General features: G+C 50.9%; 5 protein-coding genes across 5 annotated transcripts; 3 read left to right on the forward strand and 2 right to left on the reverse strand.

Annotated features, from left to right (window-relative positions):
* The first annotated feature begins 928 nt into the window (after positions 1-928).
* B0T23DRAFT_374881 (uncharacterized protein) lies at positions 929-1,588 on the forward strand. Its single transcript, XM_062836875.1, has 3 exons — positions 929-1,129; positions 1,197-1,216; positions 1,368-1,588. The coding sequence occupies exons 1-3, from the start codon at positions 1,125-1,127 to the stop codon at positions 1,568-1,570; spliced, it is 228 nt and encodes a 75-aa protein (XP_062695953.1). The 5' UTR covers positions 929-1,124; the 3' UTR covers positions 1,571-1,588.
* Positions 1,589-3,271: 1,683 nt separating this feature from the next.
* On the reverse strand, positions 3,272-5,613 carry B0T23DRAFT_312438 (uncharacterized protein; the record flags this gene model as incomplete). The annotated part of the gene is made up of 2 exons (XM_062834689.1): positions 3,272-4,426; positions 4,480-5,613. 2 exons carry the CDS (start codon positions 5,611-5,613, stop codon positions 3,272-3,274), a joined length of 2,289 nt encoding a protein of 762 aa, XP_062695954.1.
* A 2,089-nt stretch (positions 5,614-7,702) lies between these two features.
* Positions 7,703-8,328, forward strand: B0T23DRAFT_426773 (reactive mitochondrial oxygen species modulator 1-domain-containing protein; the record flags this gene model as incomplete). Its single annotated transcript, XM_062840013.1, has 5 exons — positions 7,703-7,757; positions 7,848-7,874; positions 7,934-7,963; positions 8,028-8,118; positions 8,184-8,328. The coding sequence occupies 5 exons, from the start codon at positions 7,703-7,705 to the stop codon at positions 8,326-8,328; spliced, it is 348 nt and encodes a 115-aa protein (XP_062695955.1).
* A 2,205-nt stretch (positions 8,329-10,533) lies between these two features.
* B0T23DRAFT_333826 (multicopper oxidase-domain-containing protein) lies at positions 10,534-13,048 on the forward strand. Its single transcript, XM_062835771.1, has 3 exons — positions 10,534-10,715; positions 10,777-12,147; positions 12,269-13,048. The coding sequence occupies exons 1-3, from the start codon at positions 10,630-10,632 to the stop codon at positions 12,624-12,626; spliced, it is 1,815 nt and encodes a 604-aa protein (XP_062695956.1). The 5' UTR covers positions 10,534-10,629; the 3' UTR covers positions 12,627-13,048.
* A 1,387-nt stretch (positions 13,049-14,435) lies between these two features.
* On the reverse strand, positions 14,436-15,560 carry B0T23DRAFT_402786 (uncharacterized protein; the record flags this gene model as incomplete). The annotated part of the gene is made up of 3 exons (XM_062838710.1): positions 14,436-14,836; positions 14,872-15,317; positions 15,508-15,560. 3 exons carry the CDS (start codon positions 15,558-15,560, stop codon positions 14,436-14,438), a joined length of 900 nt encoding a protein of 299 aa, XP_062695957.1.
* Between the last annotated feature and the right edge of the window lie 1,602 nt (positions 15,561-17,162).

The raw sequence follows: 17,162 nt of genomic DNA on the forward strand, positions 1-17,162 counted from the left end.
TGTATGATCAGGCATCAAACTAGCCTTGAGACGCTGGGAGCGAATTCCAGCGATATTTTTTTTTTTTTACTTACCTTACCATTCTCCTCGAACGAATCCCGAAGCTGCTTACCGACCGACAGAGCAGAGGCGTACGCCTCTGACATTTACGGTGCAAACAGAATGCCTATATCCGGGTCAGTCCGCCTGTAATCATGAGATATTTGTTCTATAGCATGATTCTAATCCAGCTTCTAGACGCTCAGGCAAAACTGGAAACGATGACAAACGTGGGGACCATGAGTAGCTATCAACGTCAAGTTCTTCACTTCTTCCGCAAATTTGTATGAGCATCCCAAAGGCCCCGCAATATCCAGGGGGGGGGGGGGGGGGGGGGGAAGACCTGACGTTTCCTGTTGTACTTATCTAAGAAAGATTTGGTTGGTGTTGTAGTGTTTTCTTCTTGATTGCTTCATTGTTCCAACCCTGTCCAATTTCGGGACGTCAACATGGTTCTCTCCCATGCTCCTTGCTTCATCTCTCCCCTTCTTACTCTTCCAAATCTACTACCACACTATCTTGAGCTGGCTTTGTTCACCTAGCTGGCGTAGTAATGAATGGCATACTGCGCTGGTCGTCAAGTTTGTGAAATTAGAGGTACCATTGCTCACGTAAAACTACGTGTGTCAGCGGGAAGTTCGAAAAGGCTAGAAAGAAGCTGGGCACCAAGGCAATGACTAGAAAACAGATTACTCGGGAATTTGCAACTAATATAGACTTATTTCCGTATGTGAGTATCCGCATTCGAGTTCTTAGGATACCATAAGTAATTTTCGCGTCTAGGGAACGTAGACTTCCCCATAGGGACCTCCCTCAACCTGGGCCACGTGATGGTCCGATAATAAGAACTGTCCAGTGAAGCACCACGCTTTCCCGCCAGGCAGCCAAACCTTACCCGTCCCGACCGCTTCAATGGCACCGACGGTCCTGCGTTATTCTTCACTTTCTGCTTCCTCATCTCCCACCATCATTCTACAAGGACATCCAACCCTCCCTCTGCTATATATACTTCACTCGACAACCTCTTACTCCACATCCATGAACGACCAAGTAAGCCACTTCTAAAGAAACCGGCTCAGAGAATCATGCCGTAAGTGACACAATTAATTCTACTTGTTCAATATGTATCGTTGATCTCAAGCTGACTGTCCACTCAGATACATCAATTTCGACGGCGGTAAGGAAACTCCCATATGCCCAGTCTGTCTCGCGAGGATGACGTAGTCATCACCCATGTTACCCTAACCGTTGTTGCGAGCTCCAGAATCACACTTTTGTTCTTTGTCCCCAACCTCTACGCGATTGATGCTGACGATCTTTCTTCGCAGACTGGGATCCCACCGCCAGTCTAGCCGAGCAGGCTAAGAGGCTGGTAACAGACCGCCTGTGTCGGGGAATCACCCTTGGACAGCTGCTGGACGACCAGCGTGAATGCCTGCGAGGAAGCCCAACAAAAACAATGCTGTGGTTGTTCCACATGTTCATGATCAGAGAGATCAAGAACCGATTCGACATGGCCAGGCCCGAATAAGGTGTAGGCGACGGGCAGGAGACCTGAACATACATACCTAGTGGTTTACATACCTCTACTTCCCGAATTATCAATTTTTTTTTTTTCAAATCTTTTTTCCAATGCGAGCCCCCACAACTGTTTTTGAGCACATGCGAGATTGCCCGCGTACTACGATCTTCGAAAAAAAAAAAAAAGAAAATAATGACGTGATACGGCTCTTGGATGCGTCGCACGTCTATCATGGATACATGGCCGAGAATGACTCGAGGAGCTCGAAAAGTTTCGGCAAGAAGGTAGGGGATGGTTAAAACGATTTGGGTAGTGCACTGTGCTAGCTCTACCGTTGCGAGACCGGGAGTATGGTTTTGGTGGGGGATGTAATGTAAATACGGTATGTTACGTGATGCTGCAACGTAGGCTGGGAGGGAAATGGTATCTGGGGACACTCAAATGTAAAAACTTCGGTATGTGTCTACAGAGACATGAAGCCAGACACGATCTAAAAAGAGAGGGATATAGATGAAAAGAAAAATGATTGAAGATTGGTAAACCCCACGGCTAATACTAATTGCGCGAGTGTCTGCTATAAGTTTTTGTTAGAACAGGCATGGTAAATTTCACACGTAAAGAATGTATGGCTAAATGAACAAACTGCGTTAACCCACCTCTCGTGACATAGAATTACTGGAAGCCCCAACGTCATTTGTGTGCCCATCACCATATTGCCGTGACAAACATGTAAAGCTGGACCAAGGTGCATACCCGTTTGATCAGAGTCATCGACTGTGTTCCTGCTTCCCTTCCCGCGTGATGATTCTCATAAACGCAGTGGTGTGTAGACTGTCGGTGGTCACCACCCCCATCTGATCAGGTGGGTTGGTCAATGCTCCCTTTGATGTTGGTCAATGCTCAGACCACAGCGCTCGTTATCTTATCAATTGGGTTCAATCACCCACTCTGCAAGTGTTTATGGAAGCAATCATCTTCATATAAATGATGTGCGAAAAGCCATCTTCGGCGCTTGATTTATTCCTTTTCCCGACCGGATGTACCTCCTTTCCCCCGCGTCTACTAAGAAATTCGGCTGTGTTGTGATACATACATACAAGTCCCTCTCTCTCCCAAGCCGTGATCGCATTGCTGCTTTACCACTGCAACTATAGCTGTAAAACTTGCTGAAAAGAAGTTCGCGCTTCAATACTCGCAAACTGACCGCAAACTAACAGAATAAGCATCTCCGAAGTATCCGCAACAGTTCCCAGCCCGTTGTGCCAATTTGAATAATTACTTGACCGAAAAAGAAGGGCAATGGAAAGGAAAAGAAAGCTGACTCGAAAAAGGTGAGAGTCAGTGCCGCGGTTGAGCAACGCCAGAGAGCAAAATTGGGGGTAAAAAAAAAAAGCAAAATGCTGTCAAAGGCATTTCCTATGTTTTGAACCACGCTAGACCCGCCACCATTTCACATCAAAACTCCAGACTTTTTTGTTGTCAAAAGTCCCTACCGTCTGGGTTCGGTAAGCCGCGTTTTGTGCATAATACATATGTTTTGAGAAAAGACCAAGACGACGGAAGCGCATGTGCATAATAATGTGATGAGAAGTAGGTAGTCTTCAGGTATAAAAAGTTCCTATAAAACTGTACAAAGGAGATTGAAGATACGGTGTGCGTAGGTGTGTGTGTGTGTGTGTGTGGGTTGTGGTGTCATGATACCGGCCTGCCCTAGTTCTTCGCCTGCGGCTGCCACCCGTTGAGGTAAGCCATCAGACCCATTCCAATGAAGACGACTCCAAGGACGGAAACGTAGGGCATGGCTTGTATCAACGCACGATCCTGGTGCGGATATACTAGCGCGGGCGAAGATGACGGTTTCAAGGTGTCCGTCAGCGCCAGACTGGGCACCTCCTCAGCATGATCCTCGGAGGAGCCATCGGACTGGGTTGGTCCAGTCACTGCGGCGCCATTAGCCTTGGGCAATGTCTGGTCAATCTCCTTGTCCTTCCCTCCTTGTTGCGATCTACCGCGAGAGGACGAACGCGACTTGCGCGCCGCGCCTTGCTGTTCTTCCTCGTCTCGCTGACGTATTTGTAAGATCAACTGACTCAACGTCTTACGGTCAGCATCCCGCTCTGCCTCTGCCTGCTCAGCCCTGTTTCTGAAAGCTTCCAGCTGTTCCCTAAGCCCCTTCATCTCCGTCGTCATCGACTCTATCCGAGCCTGGAAAGCCGCCGCCATAGCCTCGATGTTGCTGGTTTCCGGTTTCGGGCTCTTTTCGGATTCGAGGCCGCCGGGCGCGCTCGCGTCGTTTGGCTCAGTTTGCTCCGTCGGTGGCTCAAATACTCTGTCCATTGCCGAGTGGCCGTTCGTCAAAGCTGCCACGCTCGTGCCATTTGTCACTGCTTGTTGGCTTACTGCCATCTTTTGCATCAAAACCTCCGCCTGTAACCGGGCTTCACGTTCTTCGTTTAGCATCCTTTCCAGATCTCGCACCCGAGCACTGTTGCTGTCCAGTTCCTTCTTTGCTAGGTTCAAGGCCTCCGTAAGTTGTACAACCTGATTAACATTCGCGTCCTTGGGGGAAGGGTGTGATTTCGGTCGCTCGGTAATTCCCCGTTTTAGCGAAGGCGCATCCGAAGCGCGGGCAACATCTGGCTTTTCTGGAAGAGGCTGTGAGGGCGGAGGAGCAGGGGGCTCCGAAAACCGGGTCTTGCTAATTTCCGACTTGAAAGGGACGTTCCCGTTCACATGCAACTTAGGGGGCTCAATATCTTCGGGCTTGTCTTGATTCTTGATGTCGTCTTTCGTGACCAAGGCGGTGATGAACTGACCCGTTCGGATAAGATCGTGGTGCTGCAGCTTGGCATTCCGCATTTCCGTCTTTTGTAGTGTGAGCAAATGAATCGGGAACCGTGGCACAGGCATGTACTTACTTGAAGCTTTTTGACAATATGTTCAGTCGTGACAGGGTTCAACCAAAATTGCCTCTGTTGCGCCATACCAGGTATCGGACCACCCATGTTGCCAGGCATCATACGTCCGTTGCTTGCCAGAGATGCTTGGCTGCCAGCCCGACCGCGGAAGGGTGGCATGCCGCCCATGGGCATCATCATGCCGCCATTTGAAGGATCGAGATCGCCAAAGTTCATATCCAGGAGGTTGTTCGTTTGGGTAACGAACCCAGCATGCTCGACTTTGGCGGCAACCTTGTGGTGAACTACCGTCTTTTGGTCCTCACTAACAATGTCGATACCGAGTTCGAGATGGTCTTGAGACTGGAGCTCATGGGGTTCCGACTCGCGATTTTCGGGCGACAGACGGTTGCCATTGACAAAGGTGCCGTTTGAGGACTTGACATCCTTGATAAATATCTTGCCGTCTTGGTTGGCCCAGATCTCGGCGTGCTGACGCGACAACACCTTACTGTCGAAGAAGCCGTTGGTGGGGAGAGGGACGGTTTTCGCATTTGTCTGCCGACCGATTTTCATTATGTCGGGGTAAAAGGGGACGGAGATGGTCTTGCGTTCGAAGGTGCCATTGAGCGACAGCAGCGACAGCACGGGCAGGCGTTGGGGGGCCATTTGGTCGGCGCCGGGCCTCGCGAGATTGCTTTGTGACATCATCTGGTTCGGCGCCGACATGGCGGACTGCGGTTGTTGCTGCGGCTGAGGCTGCGATGATGGCTGCTGTTGCTGATGGTGCATAGTTGGAGGCGCGCCGTTGACGCCATTCGCCATGGGCGGGCGGCCTGTTGCTGAGCGTGAAAGGTCGGACGCTCCTTCTGGCCTGGCATTAGTCCATGAGTTGGTGTTGGTGTTGTTTTTTGGTTGCGGTTTCTTGCGCAGAGCTTGTGAGTTCGACCAAGGCGCGGTGTCTCCACCGACCGACATGGGGTTGCCGTTTCCGTTGCCGCCGCTGCTGCTGCTGGTGCTGTTGGGGCTGCCGTTGGTCGGCGCAGTCGAGACGGAGCCGGTCGAGGTCGCGGTGGAGGTGGACGAGGAGGACGCCGTCGACGCAACCGACGACGAGGAGTTAGATCGTTGAAGAGATTTTCGCGACATGAACATGTTCATTCTATTGTCGTCGGGGTTCATCGAGTTTAGCGATTGGTCGCCATTAATCCATCCCGGCCGATTGAGATTTGCGAAGCTAGGGGGATTCGCGACAGCCGTCATTGAGACCTGGCGTGGACGGGGCTCTGGGGGAATGGAGCGAAGTGGATACGGGCGGTGGTGTTGCTGGTCGCTAGTGTAGTCGCTTGCCGTCTATGCTAGGAACTTGAGATTGTTCCTTTTTGCAAGTTGCAACAACAAACTGTCCTTTTTTTTTTTTTTTTTTTTTTTTTTTTTTTTGCTGGAAGCTGGAAACGGGGAGCGGGAGCGGGAGCAGGCGCGCGGGCTCCAACTGGCTGTCACTCGAGGTCTCCGTGCGGCCTCTAGCCCATGCGACTACTTGTTCTTCTCTTCCTGACCTTATTATGTACCTGCGCCACTATTGATGGAGTTTGGACGGGTTGTTGGTAACTATAGGGGTTGAGAGCAAAAGGGTCAGTTAGAGGCGAGTAATGTCACCTAGCACGCGGCGGTAATCTGGCCGTGACGTCGAGCACTTGGCGCAGGGATTCCGGGGTTCCAAGGTGGATTGGACAAGTGGACAATGGCCGCCGACGACTGTCGAGTTAGGAGTGCGCACTTGCTCTTTGGTAGCTTCGCGCCCTTGCTGGCGGAGGGGCAGGCACCGAGTCGAGAGGCGATGCCGTCGTGATGTTGGTGCTTAAGTAGTAAGGAAGGACCAAGCGAGAAGCAAGCATACCTAGGTAGTAAAGTAATAGCAAGTTGTGACGGCGATTTCGAGGGCAGATATGGAAAATGGCAAATGGCAAAGCACGCTTTCGAGACGCGACGGCAACAGTATGGCACTCGACGATGGTTGAACGAGGCGACTCACGTTTCCAGAGTCCTGACGTTGCCTTGGAGAGGAACCAACCGTACCTGAAGCGCTTAGTGAGCAGGGGGACTGAAGGGCAACTGGCCGGTCGGAGCCACGGAGTGGTCCATGCGTGCAGCTGGCTCAACCAAACCTTCCCACCAAATCCCAAACAGGACTCGCCCGTTCCTCGCGATTGGGCCTTTGACTACTAGGTAGCACTGCCGCTGCCCGGCCAGTGGTCGCTGGCTTCTGCAGTGGTCCCCTGTTTCTACAAGGAAGCACCTCTTGGTAGGTAGCCCAGGTCTGCTTCGACTTGCTTGACCCCTTGGCTCTTTTGGATTCCGACCACTTGTTGAAGATGCAGCGGTAAACACGATCACGGTATCTTGCGTATATGATATAGTGTTTGTATCGGAATGGAATTGGTGTGCGATATGTGCAGGTCAACCACCAGGGGCAAGATGATGGTATGTACGTGGGTGCAGGCGCAATCTTCAGGAGCTTTAATCCCATCTTTCACGGAGATGACAAAGAACCAACGGAACAAGGGAGAGACATGATTTCAACTTGCGCTGGCTGTCAGTCTGTCACGAACTCCAGCAGGAACTCCCTATCACGTGAGCAATGCCTGTAAATGGGAATTGGAACGGACATGAATGGGGTCGACGATGGCACGTCGCCGACAGTTCTATGTAGGTGGTCTGACGGGCAACGCCGAGGTTGGTGGCCCAAGCTCTGGGCCTTCCAAAGGCATGAAAGAGGTTCCATAGGTGATCCCCGCCTATCCCGGTTCTGTTAGAGCTTCATCTGCCAAGTCGTGAAGCTTGCAAGTACAGTACAACAGCAAGGACGCACGAAGGTGGACCAAAGAAATCACATTATTGCATTCCTGTAGTTGGAATAGACCGTCTATAGTTGTTGATCTCTTCTCTATGTGTTGAGAAGACTCACGCTTCGTGAAACAGAGATAAGCTTTCACATGGCCTAATCACGATGGAATGTTCCCTGTAGCACTTAATCCCGGCGGGCAAGGCTGATGGGGTGGAGTTGTCGTTCACACGCCGAAATCGTCCGTGCGTCACTTTTTGCAATTGCCCGCGGCAACCACTTTATCACGGAATTCACTCCCACTTCTTTGAGATCGCAAGCGCAGCAGCATCAGCTGGCAGTTCCTCTGGCCGCAATTAGCTTTGCAGTGTCGTCAATTCCATACCGCCAAACACCAAGATGCCTCCTCCTCCCCAGCACGGTGGTGCCGTTGGGCCCTCCAACTTTGACAAGTGTATGGGCTGACTCCACGGCAACAACTCGAGAGGGGTTTGCGATGACCAAAAACAACATGGAGCGTGCTAACATGATGCCATCCTCGCAGTCAAGATGGGTGCCATGATGGGCGGCAGTCTGTTTTCCCTGCCCTTGATATGATAGACTCCGGTCGCTAACCTCTTGCGATTACAGCTGTCGGGTGCATCATTGGCTTCATCTTCGGTAGGCCCATCGCCCAAAGACTCGATTGACCTACAGGCATGTCCTGACGTGCGCCACTCTCCAGGAACCGTCAACATCTTCAGATATGGTGCCGGCCCTAACGGTATCATGAGGACATTGGGCCAGTACATGCTCGGTTCGGGCGCGACCTTTGGGTAGGAAAACCCTTCGACACAGAATTTTGTACTGGACTCTACCGCTGACACAACCGTCCTTCCAGCTTCTTCATGTCCATCGGCAGCGTCATTCGTTCCGACTCCTCGCCCATCGTCGCCGAGGCCTATTACCGTGCCCAGAGGAGGCCCATGATTATGGCCGCCCAGGCCTTCCGCCCCGCCTACTACCCGACTCGTCGCTCCGACTAAGCGTCCACGCAGGAGGCACGATTTGCTGTACTTTATGTGTAAATAATAGGGCCGCACTCGGGAGCGACTATGGATACGGCGTCTTGGGCGTTTGTTCAGAATTCACAGAAATTCGAATCATTTCGTGGATTAGTTTGGGCCCCTTTTGTCCGATATGACTTTTGACGAGCTACAACCCAGGAAGGGTGCTTTCGGGCTTCTGCGCTCGTATTCAACAAATGTTTGCTAACTTCTATGACAACAGGCCAGCCTTACGGATGGCATGCTGTGCAAGCCGACCGGCATGATGAGGCTCTTCGGCTGTGCTACAACATTGAGCCTGAATTAGCAAGTCAATTTGGGCGAAATGGGAATTCAGCAACACGCATAATATGCAAAACGAGATCAGCGCTAAAAGTTTCACACCCTGGCTAAAGGCGGCCAAGTAATCGATACGTACAAGCACCCTAATACCGTCTGAGACAATTTCATGCGGCTCAAAAAATTCATCGTACTTGCAATCTTAAGCAATAGCCACTCACTCCCTTGAGAATACCTCGTCCAGCGAACTAACAAATACTCAACCGTCGTCGCTTCCGTTGTGGGGAGACAAACTGGGCGAAAATTTTGGAGGGAAATCGTCTTTACCACTGTACGGAATTGGGACAGCAGCAGTAGCTCGAAACTTGCAATAAGTGCCAGTCAAAGGAGGCTGAGATCCGTGGCAAGAGGAATACATCCGCTTCTAGACATGCCACAGTCTCATATAAGGGGATCGGTTCTGGGTGTTGTTGCATCTGCATACATCCCGCTGCGGTCCGGACTCGTTGACCTAGTAACATTGCGACCCTCTCTTCGAATACAGCGCAACGTCAAGATCAATTGACTAAAGCTAGTTACATTTCATTGCTTCATTCTTTTTAGCTGACGGATTTGACCGAACAGTTTAGTTCCCATTGTTCCGGCAGCATTCGTAGCCATGCTCTGGGCTTTTCCAAGGTCGTCAGCAGCCTTCCCATTTTCTGGCGCTGTATTCTGTTTCACCAGTTCCTTGCTTCCTGCACCGGCGATCATAATTGTGATTGAGCCTCCGACATTTCCCTTGCATCGAAGAGTGCGGCAACGCCGGGTTATAGCTTTACCATTGCTCGTACAGCCACATACACACAGCCAAACGCAACTGGTAGACCTTTGACCCTACAGGGTCCGCACGATTATGCCTGTCCTGGAATACGAGTTGCGCGAGACCATACGGTACACATATATGTATGCACTTTCGACTCACAGATTAACATCAAGTCCGTGCGAGCCTGTGCGGTACGCTGCTTGGGCGTCAGTACCTAGTATTCTCTCCTTACTTTCAAGAAGGCTGACTGCCTGATCGACTACCAGAGACTTTACGAGATGATAGCTCAGTGCAATGGCCAGCAGTGGCTTTACCCCTCTCGCTATTCCTAGCGTTCTTCCAGTGATAACGGAGTGCTCGTCATCTCGCGGTCCAGGAAAATGGGAGCCGTGGAGCTGTACCCATCATATCGTCGACAATTCAACACCTGGAGATCGTTACATTGAGATCCCCTTGCTGTCCACCTCGCACTTCAACGGTGAACCTCCATCTGGTGTTTTCGGTTTATCCAAGTGTCTCTCTATGGCTACTCCTAGCGGTGGGCAGGCCGGATATATTGTGAGTTTTGTCCGACATATCCGATGCCACAATCGACTTGGTCTTTGTGCGCCCTAATATCAAAAATATATATGCTGGTCCAGCTGAGCTGAACAACTCCTTAACACTAGGTGACATGGCTCAAGGACAGTGCTGATCCTTATTACTCCGAAGTTGTGGACATTAAGTTTGTTTCTACGCCGGATCTCGGATGGTACCTTATGACTCCGTTGACAGACCGTCAACATCATTCTCAGGGATAATGTGTACTTTGCTGCATCGACCAGGTGCAACAGACACGGAGGATGTCGATCGGGGTAGAGGGTCGATCCCAAACAGCATCTGTGACCTATCCATCCTGCCGTTCCTTTTTTTCTCTCCCGGTGTGCTGGTCACATCACGGGGCGTTTCTCGGGGATAGCTATGGACTGGGTAGGCCTGTGTTGATTATTGTGTCATGGATGGCGCCAAAGCGGTAGGCCCTTGCGGTCGTAGTCTCCCAAGGGGATTTGTATAAGTAGTAACGATGTAGTTCTTCGTAGCTGAGGATATTCGGCCGTTCTTGGACACTCATACCCATAGTCTTCCTTTCGACAACTCGGTTGCACTTATAAGGGTGGACAAGATATATCTTCTGTTTCTTCCCTTTACTCTTCATCATGGGTGTAGTAGGACGCGCAATAGTAGAGGTCAGCTCTAAACTTACAGGTGTTGTTGCGAACTTGGTTCAAGAGGAAACAAATGGGTATGTTTCCATTTCTTTCTTCCAGAGGAGGAAGAAGACCACTAACGTCATCTCGTTCAAGTTCATCCCGACTGGGAACGTTTCTCTTTCCATTTCTAGCATTCTTCTTGGGGAATTTAACACCGGATGGACAATATCCATGGGGAAACCTGACCGACTTGGGCAACAACCAATACACCGAGAGTCCTGCAACAGGAGCAGTGAGAACATACGACTTTGTCATCAGCCGAGGACTCATTGCACCGGATGGATACCAACGGGACGTCTTACTAGTGAACGGCGCGTTTCCAGGCCCCCTGATTGAGGCGAACTGGGGTGACATGATTGTCGTCAACGTCTTCAACAACATTTCTTTTCCGGAGGAGGGTACGGCGATGCACTGGCACGGTTTCCTCCAGGAAGATACCCCATGGGATGACGGCGCACCCGGTGTCTCCCAATGTCCCATTGCTCCTGGCAAAAGCTACACGTACGAGTTCAAAGCAAGTCTCTACGGCACATCCTGGTACCACGCCCACTACTCAGCGCAATACGCCGGTGGCATCGTCGGTCCCATCGTCGTCCACGGTCCCACACAGGCCAAGTACGACATCGACCTCGGCCCCGTCATGCTCAGCGACTGGTACCACCGCCCCTATTTCGACCTGATCAAGGACATGCTCGCGCCGGGCGGTAGTCCCAGTGTGCCCTCGGACAATAATCTCATCAACGGCAAGATGAACTTTGATTGTGATACCGCGGGCGCAGCAGGCGACAAAACCCCGTGCACTCCCAACGCGGGTATCTCCAAGTTCAAGTTCCAAACTGGCAAGACCCATCGCCTAAGGCTCGTCAACTCGGGCGCCGACGGCGTCCAACGCTTCTCCATTGACGGACATACCATGACCGTCATCGCCAACGACTTTGTCCCCGTGAAACCCTACAATGTCACGGCCATCTCCCTTGCCGTTGGTCAGCGCGCTGACGTCCTCGTTACTGCCAACGCCGCTGGCAGTGACCCCAAGTCTGCCTTTTGGATGCGCTCTGACCTGGCCAAGTGCTCTGCAGCCAAGCAGCCGTTTGCGTTAGCGGCCGTTTACTACGACCAAGCAGACCCCGAAACAGCGCCGTCGAGTCAGCCGTGGGCAGACGCGGGCGACCCGGACAGTACTTGTGGAGCGAGCGACGATTTGGACAAGAGGGAGCCGCTTTATCCGATTCCCGTGAGAGGAGAGCCGGCGGTGACCAGGGAGATGAAGATTGAGGCGTACAGGAACGCGTCAGATGTGTTTCTGTTCTTGTTTGATGGCGTGAGTGCGAGGGTGGATTACAATCACCCGGCGTTGGATATGGTGATGAAGGGAAACATGAGTTTCCCAGAGGTGTCGAACGTGAAGGATTTTGGGTCGGCGAAGACAGTGAGGGTAGTTGTCATTAACAAGGGGCCTGGACCGTGAGTCTTTTTTTTTTTTTTTTTTTTCTTTTTCTTTTTCTTTTTTTTCGCCCCTCTTCCCTTCTTGAGATCTCGAGAAAGAGGAAAAGCCAAAACTAACTTGATGCCGTTGTGAAAACAGACACCCAATGCACCTCCACGGGTATAACTTCTACGTTCTCTCCTCCGGCCCCGGTGACTGGGACGGTAAGACAATTGTCCGCCCTTCCAACCCCGTGCGAAGAGACTCCGAGATTGTCAGGCCCCACGGGCACCTGGTGCTGCAGTTTGATGCAAACAATCCGGGCATATGGGCGTTTCATTGCCATATCGGGTGGCATGCGTCGGGAGGGTTCGTTGCCAGCTTTTTGACACAGCCGGACGAGGTGAGGAGGCGATGGGGAGGAGATAGGATGCCAGGTAAGATGGAGCAGGTGTGTAGGGAGTGGGATGCGTGGAGTCAGAACACGGTTGTTGATCAGATTGACAGTGGGACATGAAGACCCAGGCTGTCGTGCAGGGAGCATTAGGCGTAGTAGGGCTTGGGAGTTAGGTGTGATTTGGTTGGGCTTGTTTTGGTACATAAATACCCTTTTGTTTGGATCTTGATTCTTCTGGTCTGTTGGATTGCATATGGCCTGATGATCTGGTTGTTCTTATTGTTTGTAAACGCCGATGGTTTACTGCTCCATTCTGCAGTCTTCAAACATGTTTGAAGTACCTACTTATGGGCTGAAGCAGGAGATTTCGGAAGAGCTTGTTGCCGAGTTGGACACGCAGGCTTATTTTTGGTGCTGCAGTCATGCAACATCCGGATGCGCATGACTGCATGTCGCGATGCCTTCAAAACGCTGCAGTACAATTTTTACACGCCGAAGTTGCATATGGTGATAAGGTGGAAGTTATGGGAAATACCTACCAGTTTCAATACTTGTCATGATAACATCATGAGTATGCGGGTGTATGCAAGTACTATCTTGCCTTGTCATGTCCGTTACCTCGACTTATCTTCACGCAGAGTCATGTGGGAGTGTCCCGCATCGCTCTTTCCTCCTTCCTCTGCAATCGACAATTTGTAATACATCGTAATTACGGCGACTGCCAGCGGGCATATCCTAAGGTCCGTCACCTGGTCCCTCTAGTAAAATGGTTCATGTGGTCTTACTTCCCTTGCATGGCGCAGCAATTCTCGTTGATTTTCCTAGGTCTGCAGCTAGAGCATTGAGTGTCGTTCGTTTTACAAGCCTACGTGGTAAGTAAAATTTTCAATTTTTTTTTTTTTTTTCATTCTCATTTTTTTTGTAAAAACTGGGTTGTTTGTTCGGCGTGTTTGCGCGACGTCAAAGGGGAGAGGTGGCAGATGGGAAATAGGAGATGGAAGGAGTGGTGCGTTGTCATGTGATGTTTACGGTATCGAAATCGTGATCTGTCGAAGGCCCTCTGAGACTTCCAAACCTGCTTGCTTGCTTCAGTTGCTTACTTGCCTGCTTTATCAGAAACCTGTAATCTTGAACATCACGGAGACTCAAGTTGATGTTGTTTGTGATTTGAGCTTCAATTTGCTTCATCGTTTGATCTGGAGACTCGTATCTCGATCTTCCCAAATTCTCTGTTGTTCAGATTCAACCTCATTTACACCTAACCTTTTCCTCATCCAAACCCCTCCCAGATACTGCATTGGTGACCAACTGTTCTGATCCCAAACCAGTTTTTGCTCTCCCTATGGCTGCAGGGAATTGAGTTTCATTATGAGCCATTGCTGTGAGCAAAATACAAAAATCGCCCGAAATTAAACCGTCCTATCAATCGCTGGAGCCCATTTGGAAATCCGAGAACCAACTTAAAAGTTCCCAAATACCCGCCAGCCCGATGTCGACAAATGCAGAAAATCGATGCTTTCCCTGCCAAACGCCTTTTCTTGAAATCCAATTGCCTCAAAGCTGACCAAGATTCCAAGACTGCGGATATAAACGCTGATGTTGATATAAATGACCATGAAATTACCCAAAGCTCAAACGCCCTCTTTCCTGTTTTCCATGCCCTGGTTCCTTCCCGGATCGTAGTGTTGTGCCTGTGTAGGTATACAGCAGCTGCTTTGTTACAATTGTGGAAAAGCGTCTGCTCCTTTCCTTCCTTCTCTTTTTGTTACTGTAGGGCTACCAAATCAATAAATAAACTAGAAAGTTGCGCATTCCGATTGTAACCTCCAGTCAGCGAGTAGACGGAGGTGGGAGAAGACGAGAGTGATGTCGTAAGGTGCGGATCCCGAGACTGCGGTGTTTCCTTCGAGTCTCCATAGTGATGTTTTCCTAGAGTCCGTCGCAGCGCAGCCAAGGTGTGTGATGGGAGTTCTCAGCCTTCTTTTTTGTGCTAGGTACGCTCATGCGTTTGTTGTTGGCCTCCTCTTGCCACATGCGTGTTGCTGCCTGCCACTGTTTCTCCTTGAGGGAAGTGTAGAAGGGCAGGTGGTCGACGGTGTTGGCGAGAAATACGGTGGTGTTCCTCCAGATCTGACCGGGAATTTTGAGCCACTTGTTGCGGGGTTTGTCTTCTGGGTCTTCCGGGTCCATCGTGGAAATGAGTTTGGTATCTTCCTCCTCGTGCTCTGTTGAAGCCGAAGACGAGCCCTGTTCACTCGTCTGCTGATTTTCTTGCATGTCTCGCATAGATGTTGCCGCGTCCACCACTGCTTGCTGCTCAGGGGGGGCCACTGCCAATGTCCCGATCTGTTCCGAGTTCTTCGACCATTCTTGCTGTCCAGGGTCCTGATCAAGTCGGACAGCATGCGATTTCGTGAATCTGAAGGTTCGTTCATACTAACCTCACTGAGCAACATGGGCTTCCTAGGGCCGGTTTTGGTGATGCAGCTTACGGCAGAGACTGGACCGACGGCAGTGAATGGGTTCAGTCCCGGTCGCTTTTGGGGTTCCGCCTCGGCGAGCTTGTCAATTGTAGACATCGTGTGGAGGTGATCTTGGTCGATTTTGGCCGGAATTGGTGCCGGCACAGCAAAGGTGACTCGCTTTCGCTTCCTTATCTCGCCATTTGGAAGGGTAGGTCCAAGCTTAGTAGTGGTGGGCTGCTCCTTTTCCTTCCGTAGCCCCTTGGTCAGAAGCGATCGGGAGCTGCTGTCATGCATGTCCTCATTTTCCTCTTCCCACACAGGGGCGTGCTCGCCGGTGTTAAGACGCCTTATGGTGTAAATGATTTCAGGAAGCGGCATCTTCTCTGAAAGCTTCTTTTTCTGTATCCGTGTTCTTGTGCTCGGAATAGCTTAGCGGTGCTGTGGTCTTGGGTGGATTTGTGTTGACCCGCGGTAACTCCCTGCAGTAACTCGGTCAAAATGTTGAACATAATAAGGCAAGGGGTCTTTGAACTAACATACCTCGAAATATTGGATTTGTTGACTGGGCACGATCTTGGCCACGTAGCATGAATGAGGAAGAGGAGTGTCAACTTCGCAGAAGACGATATGAGAACCGGGATGGAACGGCGAGATTTTGGGAGATGAATACTGGGAAGCACAAACACAGTCAGAGGGAGGGGAAAGGGGGGTTTTATATTGCTTCTCGGAGAATATGTGGCAGCATCTTCGTGTCCTTGGTCAGTTACGAAAGTCCGGCAAAACCGGTTGTGTGAGCTACTGATTGAGCTGCGATGCGTCTATACGCATTCTCAACTCCAGAGCATACTTGTCCTAACATCCAACCAGCTGCGCGTCACGGACCCGTCCCAGGTCAAGAGAAAACCAGCAATATCCTATCCACGCATACTGTCATCAGAGATACTTGCCTAATATGACGGACGGTGCAGGTAACAATCCTATAAAGGTGTCTTTCTGTCCTCCTAGCTGCCACTTATATGCATTGTCCACCACGCTGGTGTATATGAGGTAGAACTTCACAAGCCACTCGGACCAAGCCATAAACGAGGAACAAGACAGATAGGATGCACGTACACTAGGAAAGGCTCAGTATGAAGCTTGAGTCATTTAGCTGCACAAGTAGGGATATGCAGGTATAAATATATTGCAACTACTCTTGCGTTCCACCCCTTTCCATGTCCAGACTTATCATCCTGATGGTATCACCACCCCGAAAAGGGAGAAAAGAAAAGAAAAATGCTGGCAATGCCTCGAGATTTTCCAGCCTGCATATTTGCGAATTCCTACACTGGTGAAAGTGGTGACCATTTTTGGATCCCCAAATTCCGGCCCACACAGTCCGGTGGTGAACTGCCACCACGCCCCTTCCCCGTTCACTCTCCTCACCTCAAGCACACCTTCCTCCGCCCTTTCAAGACCGAAGCGCCCACAAACATTCCCTTTCCACCATCACATGCTTTCTGCTACCTCTTTCCTGCAAGTAGCTCGTGTCCGCTGGAACCGACACGGGCCTCGGCTCTTCTCAGCCCTCATAGAGGTGCTACGCGTCAGGTCTACGCCGTGCCTCCGCTGTCGCCGCCAATGACCGACGACCGCCGACAGCCACTATCGTCGACGACCTCCGCACTTGTACTTGCACCCGTCGGCATACGCAACGAAGTGGCCGTTCTACAGACGTTGCACTTCATATGAACTTGCAGTACTAGCACAAGCCCTCCTAGGACGTCCTGTTGGTCTTGGGTTGCAGCATTTCCAAGCCATTTTGGACTGGAGCTTTTTTCTCGTCATGTCTGGTTACCAATGATCTGGATGCCTGGCTTTGTTTGGGGAAATGTCGTGCTGAGAGAATCTGGTGGCGTAGACGCGAGAAGTTGTATCACGGCTGGCAAGTGATGGACGATGCGAATGGGGAGTGATGAACCCCTAGAAAGAGGGGGCTCCGTGGTTGATATACATGATCATCGGCGCCAAAGCAGAGACTGGTATATTTGGGCACCATATTACTGTGGTTAACGGTTGGAGTCAGTGTGTCAACCACTGCTCGCGGTCTCCAACCGTATCTGGAAGCGTTCACAACTCAGCATCAGGCCGAACAGCCTCCTATGTAGTTTACGATATTAAGACTTGATAGCCGATGAACGGCCGCTATCAT

Source organism: Neurospora hispaniola, assembly GCF_033458365.1.
Source record: "Neurospora hispaniola strain FGSC 10403 chromosome Unknown B0T23scaffold_2, whole genome shotgun sequence".
In the NCBI taxonomy this organism is placed as follows: Eukaryota; Fungi; Ascomycota; class Sordariomycetes; order Sordariales; family Sordariaceae; genus Neurospora; species Neurospora hispaniola.

What these genes read in the sequence shown, in the direction of transcription:
- B0T23DRAFT_333826 (XM_062835771.1), top strand. Translation starts at nt 10,630, where the DNA reads ATGGGTGTAGTAGGACGCGCAATAGTAGAGGTCAGCTCTAAACTTACA. An exon ending in GTTCAAGAGGAAACAAATGG is followed by an intron (nt 10,716 to 10,776) that starts GTATGTTTCCAT and finishes ATCTCGTTCAAG; the next exon opens with TTCATCCCGACTGGGAACGT. An exon ending in ATTAACAAGGGGCCTGGACC is followed by an intron (nt 12,148 to 12,268) that starts GTGAGTCTTTTT and finishes TTGTGAAAACAG; the next exon opens with ACACCCAATGCACCTCCACG.
- B0T23DRAFT_374881 (XM_062836875.1), top strand. An exon ending in ATACATCAATTTCGACGGCG is followed by an intron (nt 1,217 to 1,367) that starts GTAAGGAAACTC and finishes CTTTCTTCGCAG; the next exon opens with ACTGGGATCCCACCGCCAGT.